This window comes from Leiobunum rupestre, chromosome 9 (genome assembly GCF_980474605.1).
Source record: "Leiobunum rupestre chromosome 9, qqLeiRupe1.1.hap1, whole genome shotgun sequence".
Classification (NCBI taxonomy): domain Eukaryota; kingdom Metazoa; phylum Arthropoda; class Arachnida; order Opiliones; family Sclerosomatidae; genus Leiobunum; species Leiobunum rupestre.
The window spans coordinates 33836419-33846975 of NC_143392.1; the positions used below are offsets into that span (position 1 = coordinate 33836419).

At 38.2% G+C, this 10557-nt stretch overlaps 3 protein-coding genes across 5 annotated transcripts; 1 reads left to right on the forward strand and 2 right to left on the reverse strand.

Annotated features, from left to right (window-relative positions):
- Positions 1 to 1423: 1423 nt before the first annotated feature.
- LOC149927212 (nitric oxide synthase-interacting protein) lies at positions 1424 to 2589 on the forward strand. The gene is made up of 2 exons (XM_090159002.1): positions 1424 to 1564; positions 1659 to 2589. Exon 2 carries the CDS (start codon positions 1665 to 1667, stop codon positions 2526 to 2528), a length of 864 nt encoding a protein of 287 aa, XP_090015128.1. The 5' UTR covers positions 1424 to 1564; positions 1659 to 1664; the 3' UTR covers positions 2529 to 2589.
- LOC149927213 (selenoprotein M-like) lies at positions 2579 to 3595 on the reverse strand. Its single transcript, XM_090159003.1, has 3 exons — positions 3349 to 3595; positions 3219 to 3289; positions 2579 to 3146 (listed from the first exon to the last, which is right to left on the reverse strand). The coding sequence occupies exons 1-3, from the start codon at positions 3457 to 3459 to the stop codon at positions 2915 to 2917; spliced, it is 414 nt and encodes a 137-aa protein (XP_090015129.1). The 5' UTR covers positions 3460 to 3595; the 3' UTR covers positions 2579 to 2914.
- Positions 3596 to 3733: 138 nt separating this feature from the next.
- Positions 3734 to 7428, reverse strand: Sas-4 (spindle assembly abnormal 4). Of its 3 annotated transcripts, none has more exons than XM_090159066.1 (10): positions 7287 to 7428; positions 7031 to 7186; positions 6655 to 6941; positions 6400 to 6585; positions 5561 to 6336; positions 5245 to 5503; positions 4869 to 5192; positions 4591 to 4805; positions 3948 to 4143; positions 3734 to 3888 (listed from the first exon to the last, which is right to left on the reverse strand). In XM_090159066.1, exons 1-10 carry the CDS (start codon positions 7300 to 7302, stop codon positions 3754 to 3756), a joined length of 2550 nt encoding a protein of 849 aa, XP_090015192.1. In that variant the 5' UTR covers positions 7303 to 7428; the 3' UTR covers positions 3734 to 3753. The 3 variants fall into 3 exon arrangements, with proteins under 3 accessions (XP_090015192.1, XP_090015193.1, XP_090015194.1); XM_090159067.1 differs by having other exon boundaries at positions 7031 to 7183; positions 7287 to 7422; XM_090159068.1 differs by lacking the exon at positions 7287 to 7428 and adding an exon at positions 7219 to 7237 and having other exon boundaries at positions 7031 to 7151.
- Between the last annotated feature and the right edge of the window lie 3129 nt (positions 7429 to 10557).

A 10557-nucleotide genomic window follows, 5' to 3' on the forward strand; every position in this document is an offset into this window, starting at 1 on the left:
ACTTAACTATCTTGTTTTGGCGTCTACGATAGCGACATCTGTTGAAAAAAGAGCTACTTGATGTCGAGCCGACACTTGCTTTAAGGCCCGAAAACGGTTTTTTAGTGATTTGAAACGGTTTTAAGCGATTTATCCAGAGATAATTTATAATATTATAAATTATCTCTGATTTAACTAGGTTCACACTTATGGCCGAAAACGATTTGAAGAGCTTTGAAACCTTTTTAGACGTATCGCGTATGTGTGAACGTGACTATAGGTGAATCGTATTCGTATTACCGAGCGTATTAGCCTCGGTATTAGCTCGTCGTATTCTCGGGCGTATTACAATCGATAATCATTTGGTTGGCTCGAATTTTTTTTTCGATTGTAACGTGTGGGACAGTTCAGTCCTCACGTCTTTGATTAACCAGGGCGAGATATGTGTAACGGCCACGCCAACGGGGGATACGTGGAAACAAGGGTGGGGACACCAGTGGCGGAAGTATTGGTGGTCGGCCTCACACGGCCATCCACAAACTCTGATTCCCGGACGCTTGGGATTACAGGAGTGAGCCACTATACTCCCGGCGTTGGCTCGAATTTGGAACTTTGAAAGGTGAGGTTTGAATCTCAAGCAGACGGAAAATAAAGTGAGCCATTTTTCAGGGTGGGAAATAAGGAACTTTTTAAAGTGAACCAGTGAGTGGCAGTGACCATCGACTTAGCCTTCGACCCCGTGCCCTGAAATACCTGAGCTAATCCATAATATGTATCCGTAAACCAAGTTGAATTAAAGGCCACACCGGCCTTCAAATTGTTACAATTTCCGGTGCGAAATTATGACGTAGGGAATGAAATGTCACCTGCTACTCGATTTTCGGGCTGGATTTTTCAAACACCAGTGGGACCCTTTTATTAAGTGGGCTAGTGAACCACTGACCCCTTAACTGGCCACCTTCCATTTATTTTTCAAACTGACCTAGACAATTTTTAACTGGTCATTTGCCTAGTCACACCGGCTTTTCTATAATATTCGAACAGCTAGATTGGTTTTGGTTGCGAATAGATGAATCAAGTAACCTTGTACAAGTGTGTAGCCGAACAAGAATCACGGAATCAAATAAGAATCAAAGAATCAAGAGTGGAATCACGGAATATTAAGGAATCATGGTGGAATCACGGAATCTGGCTAGAATCTAGAATCTTAGCAGAATCAAGAATCTTGATTCCAGATTCCTTGATTCGGAATCTCGTACACGATTCCTCGCAGTGACGGACCCCTCGGGCGACAAGCTCGGCCGTAGGCGGCAGCATTCTAGTTACCTATGAGATTTATATGTCTAATAACTGCCTTCCCGCATCCAAAGTAAATTTAATTTTTCCGGAATCGATCATTTTCAACGCGGCAACTCCTGGCATTGGCATTTGGCAACGCTGCCATCAACATTTTCTTGACCTCGAGTTTTTGGGTTTTAGAATTATAAGTGTTTTTTTAATTCTTGTAGATAATTTTAACCTAATTTTTTATTTTAGTATAAGTTTTTTAGTCAGAAAAACTACAATACTTGGTTTTTCATAAAATGTAAGTCTTTCTCATTTTCTACTCGCTGACTCTAAGAGGTTAGTTAGTAGTAACTAACCAAGGCCTAATTAACACAATTTTTTTTTAACTTCAGTTTAAAATGACACGACACGCCCGGAATTGCACAGCCGGGGCTGTTTACACTTACCACGAAAAGCAAAAAGACACAAGATCATGTGGTTATGGCACGCAAAAATCTCGTGTTGGAAAAGATTCCGTGAAAGATTTTGATTGCTGCTCATTAACTTTACAACCATGTCGCAACCCTGTTATTACTCCCGATGGATACTTGTACGATAAAGAAGCCATCCTTGAATATTTCATCCATCAAAAAACCGAGATTGCCCGTCAATTGAAAGAATATGAGAAACAAAAGAAGAGAGAAGAAAATGAACTTAAGGAATTGGCGGAAGCTGAACAACAATCAAGAGCGGCTTCATTCAAAGAAACCGAACGCAGTATTGTCAAAGAGGGTCCTAGCACTAGCAAGGCTGGAAGTAGCATTTCCAACATGAGTAATGGGAGAGACAAAACCTTACCCAGCTTTTGGATTCCCAATTTGACACCAGCCTCCAAACAGACCAAAATTGAAAGACCTAGCACCGCTGTACTTTGCCCCATGAGTGGGAAGCCACTCAAAATCAAAGATCTGGTGGAAGTTAGATTTACACCTGTGAATGATCCAGATGATAAAAGATCACTAATCACCAAGAAAAATCGTTACATGTGCGCCGTTACACATGATATTTTAAGCAATTCTGTCCCATGTGCTATACTCAATACATCAAAGTGCGTAGTCACAATGGAATGCGTTGAAAAATTGATCAAATTGGATATGAAGGACCCACTTAATGGGAAGACTTTGACAGAAAAAGACATTGTTCCTTTACAAAGAGGAGGCACTGGATACGCAAGCACCAACGAAACTTTTGCTAAGGTTAAACGTCCAGTCTTACAAGCCTAATACTTCAGTTCTGTGGAAAAATCTCTGTACATTTCAATTAATAAAACTAATTATGGTTTCATCACATTTTTATTCATCACAGTTTTCTCTAGCTTAAACAAACTTTCCCCATGTTGTCCTACTATCCTAAATTAAAATTTCAGTCTATCAGTCCAGCATTTTGACTGACAACTTCATGAGTATTAGTAATTCGCCAGATAACATTAGAGGAAACTTTGCCTAATTTTCTGAAACTAGATTCAATAAGCGTATACAAGACAGCGGTTTCATTAACAATAGCTGATTAAAATTAATTTGAGACCTTAATTGAAGTTATTAAAACTACCTAAACTAGGATTTGAAACCGATTTAATGATACGCTTAATTATTTTACTAAAACTAGAGGATCAGAGTTCCCCTTCCAAGTGTGAGGATGTGGAATATGGCACATCTTTAAACTTGTCAGGAATCGGATCATCTCTGTGCTCTCTTCGATAGAAGCCTTTATCCAACAAAAGTTGATTGCATTCTATCTGATTCTTTTCAGTCAAATCAATTCGCTGAATTTCCTTCCCTTCCTTATTTAAGAATACAAGGTCGGGTGGAGCCCCAGGAACTTGTTTGAATTCAGCATTGTGGCTATAAAATCACTTAAGGAAAAACACAAAATATTACTGTTAACTTTATTTCCTAAATGATAAAAAAGGATACTAAAGTGGTATATCTGTATAGATGAACCTCTTCACTTCTGGCAAACGATTCAGTCGTCATCCTCCGCAGCTCTAATGATAATTCATACATTAAAATCTATTCAATTTCATTAAAAAAAAATAGTTATTACCTCAACTCTTGCAGATGCTATGATTGTGTCACTAGGTCCACTATCTTGAACTGCATACTGGCAAAGGCCAAGAAATACCAAAACGGCTTGGGCAAATTGAATTTGCTTCATTTTATTTTAAATTTAAGGGTTTAATTGAAGTTTTCATTGATTTTCAAAAACAAAGTAATCTTTGCGCCCGCTACATAAACAAAAGACGGCCTCTGCTACCACCTCCTTACACGCGTCAGTACACCTGTACTTACAAGGTTGCCAGAATTATGTCAGATGATATAGAGCTGGACATGGTTGGTGAAAAGTATCGAAAAGCATTAGGCGGAAATTTTAAATAACTAAAAATATAATTTTATTTTCGTAGTTTAAAAGCATATCTCTGTATAAAAACATTGGAGTTATAATAATTTTTCAAGAAATATATTTAGTATCAACGATTATGTTGTTATCCTTGTCCTTAATTCTTATTCTACCATTGGGGTATCTTGTTTCAATTTTACCATCTGAATGGGCTATTTTAATGGTGCCATCGGGGAATTCTCTCCTCTACAAATAAAATTTTACACAGTGAAAAATCACTTAATATGATAATATCAATAAAATACCTTAAAATCCGTAGTGTGTATTTCCCTCTCTCCATTTGAAAGCTCTAAAATCTCTGACCCATCCGTGTATATTTTTAACACAGATCCTTCGCTTGATTTGATTTCCTGCGTTCCATCAGGGTAGAACAAGTGTATTGATCCATCTTTGAAAGATACTTCCTTACATCCATCTTTATGTAAACGTTCTTCTTGGCCACTAAATTTAAAAACAAATTAAGGATAAGGATTTATATTAGCTAATAAGCAGTGGCGGGGAAATCAGGGCGTACAGTGGTACATTGTACCTTCCTAGATTTCAGGCGGGGTACAATCAATGTATTTGTACCCCCCAAAAATTTCATAAATTACAATTTGGTCTATAATTTTCCAAAACCTTCAGAATGATTATATAATAATAATATAATATAAAATAATATTTTCATATAACTATATAAATTAAAAAAGTGATTTAATAAAGCACTAAATTAGACTTGCTATTTTCTAAGCACTGCTCTATTTTCCCGAAAATCATTAGCAAATATGCCATACAAATACATAATTTTCTCGGAGTGCTGGGGACTGCCCGGATTTTTACTTTTGTACCCCACCTAATATTTTCCTTCGGCCACCACTGCTAATAAGCAGTAAGTAAATCCATAATTACTCTGGAAACTCCACGAGGGTCATTCCATCTGGATATTTAGTTTGTTTAATTCCAGAATCAATAAAGTGATAGACTTCAGATTTATCAGGTAAAATTAAAAGCACATCCCCATTATAAAAATACACTGTTTCAGTTGAACAATCTTCAGTTATAAGGCGGCGAGTTCCACTCTTATAAAGATACTCCCGCTCTCCATTGAAATAAATTCTTTCAACCTAACACAAAAAAAGAACTATAAACGTTCATATTTAATTAAGAAACCCAAGTTACCCAATTACTTTGTCAAAATGATTAATTTCTTGATATACAGACTGATCACATATACTTTCTGCTTCTTTAATAGCAAGCTCAGATTCTCTAATGTCATTGGCAAAACGTACTTTCTGTTTTGGTTTCATTTCGTCGAAACTTTCAGGTATGGAAATAGTTTTAACGCAAGTTTCCCCAGAAGCTGATTCTTTACGGACTAATTTAGAATTTGTAGGTTTCTTGTTTATATTTATAGACTTCCTTACAGGTGATTTTGGTTTGATAACAGTTTTTTTAGGTATTAATTTGTTAACAGTTAGTCTTTTAACTACAGGAGGTTTAGATTTCAGTTCCTATAAAAAGACGCAAGATATAGCTCAGAAGAAAATTATAAAATAAACATACTTTTAAAGCTGCTAAAATTTCAGATTTTTCAGTTTGCAATCTCTGAACTTCAGATTTCATTCGACTTCTTTCACTTTCCATAGATGAAGCGTGAGCTCTTAAACGTCCACATTCCCCAGTCAACTGACTTCTCTGTCTTTTTAGCTCTTCTTGCAGTTTTTGGACCTCAATTTTCAGGGCAGCTATTTCTTCCCTTTCCTTTTTATCTGGAAAATCGTTCTTGGACTTTTGATAGTTTTCAAAGGCTTGTTTTTGTTTTCTGCGTAAAAAATATTGTTATAAAAAATAGGCATGATTCTTCAGATGAAAGTTGCACCTTAATTTAAGTTTTTCTTCCTTTATGTACGTTTCAAATTTCTCTTTAGCTTCACTTTGTTGTTTTTTGAAAGCCGAGTGTTCTTTAGTCAACTGTTTCATCAAATCTTCGTGTTGTTTTCTAAGTTTCAAGAGGGCATTGTTTTGCTTCTTAAACTCGGCAATTTCATCCTCTAATTCCTTCAGTGTATTCTTTGTGATTTTTTCATTATCGTGAATATCCACAGATCCAACAGAAATAGTTGGTTTCGGCTCGGTATCTCTCTCAAGTTCTAGTTCAAACGGAGATGTACTCTCAGACCACTCCATGCTGCTAAAATCTTTCCATTTTGTCACTTTCTCTAACTCTTCACTTTCATCAGCGCTTTCTGGGACTCCAGCAGCCAACCTTTGCATCATTTCTTCGCAGTATTTCTTTAAGCCCACCATTTCCACTATTTCTTCATTAGCATTGCTGTTTAATTTTAAGCTTTCCGAGCTGGCAGAAGAACAGGACTTATTGTCATCATCAATATCCGAAGATTTCCACCTGAAGTCGGCATCATTAACTAGTGGTTCAGCTCTACCTTGTAAATTCTGCACTTGTGGTTCTAATAAAGGTGAACGGGCAATATTGGTGTAGCGTTCTTCATCTGATTCTAGTAAAGGAATTGGGCTACTCCTTTCAATGTTTTTCCCCCTGTTGACCAGTTTTGTCATTAAAGAGGAATCACTGTTGAAGGAACAATTTCTGGCAACTTTTTCCAAAATTTCAAATTCGGCCAAGTCTTCTTTTTCCTTTATTAATTGCAAAAACATTATTTACAGTAATTATGAAAAATTCCATAAATTCAAAATTACTTGGAATACTTCTTGCCTAGAATCCAGAGTATTATCTTCACTTTCTCCACAGTTTCTTTCAAAATCTTCTTCTTTTCTTGGAGGAATACTTTGATTTTGTTCAGACAACACAGGGACATCAGAATGTCTTCTTGTATTTGGAATAAGTTTTAACTTCCTCACCAGTATTCTTGTTTCTGGTTGAGTCTAATACGATTCAATTAATAAACTACACACTTTGGAAAATAAAACCTCAAGAGAGAAAAGGGTTGTTACATTTATTTTTGGCACTGGTCTATTGCTGTTAAAATTAGGCGCGCTTTTTGTTCTTGCTCTAGTGCTTTTTCCACCGAAGCGCGCAATACCCTCTCCTTTTTTCAAAAACCTGAAAGGTCCTTTAGGTTTTTCAGTTTCTTCCAAAGCTACGTTGTTTTCAACTACCTCAATGTCATTTTTTTCAATCTCATTATCTTTGATTTGAGCCATGGATACGGTCTTTTGATAGCTACTTGAAGCATTATTAAATGTTGGCGCATTTTTTACTTTCCTTTCACCTTTCTGACCTAATTGGGACCAATTTAAATGCTTTTATCTTTAAAGTAAATGTGAAAAATAATAATTAAAATGTAGAAATATATAATGATTAAATTACCCTCAGAATGTTTATCAAGTAGTTCTTTGACTTTCTCTCTCTCCAATCGAATTTGCTCAAATTGTTCTTTCTGGATATTACGTAAACTTTCTTGTTGCTGCTGTTGCCATAATCGTAATTGCTGTAGATGAGTTAATAATATAGTAGAGCTTCCTTCTAGAAAATAATAAAAAATGTTTACAACTAACAAGAGAATGCTCTGTTAATTATTAATTAAGTAGAATACTTCCACAACATGCAATGCTTAGTTGCTTACCAGGTTTCTCACTCATTTCAAATAAAAAAATAGATTAAAGTTTTATTACTTATGAAATACCAAATTTCATAAAATTTTAATTTTTTTAAATTTATTATATTTGGAAATAATAAACGGAACTCTATATGAAAGAACTATAAAAACACAATCCAAAAAAGTAGTTCTGAAAATCAGCGTGAATGTCAAAATTTCAAATTCGTAGCAGACGACTCAGTTAGGTTGAGTTCAGTTCAGATCGCAGCTCCTAGGATTTCGATTAGGGAAATAAAATCTTTCGGGGACCAACAGTTTTACCTTGCGGTCGAATATACCTTGGAGGAATAAAACAAGTATACTGGTTTTATTCCTCCAAGAATATACTGCCTGCATATGTAACATAATTACTCATAAGTATGCCGCTAGCTCTATTTCTTCACTAACGGTTTGTTTCACAGATATTGCGTCATCCGTACACTACGTAATATTTGACGTCATCGAATCTCAAATGCCGATAATGCCGTCGTATAAATAGCTCTATATTTGGGTATGAATAATTACAGTTATTCAAAGCAGTTCAGTTAAACAACAACTAGTATTCGTCAGCATGAAATGTATCTTTTTTTACTACAGCGGGATACACGACGAGAAAATAGTAAGCGGATTTTATGGGATTTTTAAATTGCTGTAGCATCGTTCAATCTCTTTTTTCTTCTTCGTGTATCTCGCTTTATGTATGAAGAGAGTACGCAAATGCTTCACTCACTATAACTAGACGCCGAACCCTTTTCGCCATTGAATTGGGAATAGCAAAAATATATATATATATTTTTGGGAATAGTACCGCTAGAATGACATAGGCGCGTTCGGTAGTCGTGGTTTCGCGAAATATAATATATAATTATTTTAATAAAACATTTAATTTTTGAATGGAATAAAGGTACAGTGTCATACTTATGAGTAATTATGTTACATATGCTGCCTGAAGTATGACAACAGTTGCAAAACCTTTCGTAAAACCAGTCGCTGTAGCATAAACTCCATGTTTGACCAGGGGGGGGGGGAGATTTTATGGATACACCCGTGCCCACTTTTGAGCATACATAAGTGGCATAATTACCCTAAGTGTGTCAGTAAGATAAATTTTACAATGATACCTTGTTTAAAGGTAAATGACGTCACTTTTTCCAGTGACGAAATTTACGTCACTTTATTCGGGGACGAAATTGGCGGGAACATTACAATGACCACATAGGGTACTAGATCGGAATTCGCGAGTCCTACGTTTCTTTGGTCCGTGTAGAACAAGCTCTCATTGATGAATTTCTATGGGAAAGCATGGAGGCTCTTATTGGCACACCTAGGGTAATTATGCCACTTATGCAAATAACAATATGGCACAGCCAGAATAGTAGCCTCTTCCTCCTAGCACTCGTGATGTTACCCCTTTGATTAACAACCGAGGCTCAACCATTGAGTTGGGAATATTAATCTAGAGGTCCGATCAAAACGTCGGACTTCAGTATTACGCGAAACAAGTTTTTAAAAAAATAAGAATACTGCCGTATGCTCCCAAATGTCGAGATAACTTTATCATTCTCAGAGCCGGCTCAAGAATATTTTTTCACCCGGGCAAGGGAGATTTTTGGCGCCCCTCTTACTTTGAAACTAAATTAAACTACGCGCTCCGTGCCTATATTGATACACATCGTCCTCCATAATGCTCACCGAAACCAAACTAGATGCTACCATATCGTATTTCCAGCTTTTTGGTCCTGACTTCGAGGTCTACTAGAAAGACAGGAACTTACACGGAGGTGGTGTTTGCCTGGCCGTCCACAAGGACCTCAAGTCCTACCCATTGGACCTGAAGGCTGAAGTCGAAGCGGTCGCGGCCCGGGTGACAATCGGCTCCTCATGTCTCCTTCTCTGCTACATTTATCGGCCACCGTCGGCCACCCTCACGTACACCAAGAGACTTAATTCCCTACTTGGAGGTCTGGCCGGGGGGAAGTCCGATCTCATCATCACCGGCGACTTTAACTTTCCCAGTATTGACTGGGTTATGCAGACAAGTTCCTCGTCAGTGGCAACGAGCTTTCTACATACTCTCTTGGCCTCTCACCTCAACTAACGTGTCACTGAGCCCACCAGGGTACGTGATTCAGCTGCCAACATCCTTGATCTGGTTCTGGTTTCCGATGACAACATTCTTGAAACTGTCTCCCATCTTCCGGGCATCAGTGACCATGATTTCCTCCTGCTCAATATTCGTGGGGTCCGCCCCTACCCAGGAATCATCCTAGATCGGTTCCTGACTTCAACAAGGCCGACTTCACGTCTATGGCATGCTTGCTCTCTGATATCCACCTCCCCGATGCCACTTCTATTGAAGAGATGTGGGGCGCTTTCACCTCGGCCGTCAGGCAAGTGGTGACGGATCATGTTCCCACAAAGCATCTATCCTCCAGGCATAATCTCCCGTGGGTAGACTCTTCCCTCAGACGTCTGATACGCATCACAAAGCGTACGTACAACCGCTCCCGGAAGTACCCTTCTGCTGCCAATGTACAACCCTTCAGTCGGCATCGTGCTATGGACAAATTTGCACTCCGAGCTGCGCGCACCCATCATGTTGACAAAGTAGCGTCGGATATCACAACCCACAGGAAAAAGTTCAACCAGCTAGTCTCCAAGAAGGTGAAGTCAGCGGGAGTTCCCGATCTCTCCAGCTCTGGAACGACGTTCACCACAGCAGTAGACAAAGCCAATCTCCTGGCGTCTACCTTCCGACGTACTTTTCCGGCGTATGATGTAGCCGTAGTTCCGCCCTTGGCACCTCTTGCACATCATCTTCTCAGTCAAAGGAATACACCAGCTGTTGACCAAAGTCAAACCGCATAAAGTCCCTGGCCCTGACGGCATCCAGTCAATTGTGTTGAGCCAGTGCGCCGATGCATTAGCGGCTCCGCTTACGACCATCTTCCAGCTGTCTTATGACGCCGGTGCTATTCCGTGTGATTGGAGTCGGGCTAACTTATCTATGACCTTATGGAAGTGAAGAGAAGCACATTATAGACTTGTAAAAATCCAGCTGAAGGAGGAACAGTTCCTCCGAAACGTAGGATTTTTCAAATAAATAAATTGTGAATTTTAAAACCGTTTTAAGTCTCTTTTCATTTATGACCTTATGGATTACGTCACACCTATTAAAGGTTTAAGACTTCAGATAATAAATACCACCGCAACGGTACCATTCGATCCTCCAAAATGGAATCCCGTGTCTGCCATCTAT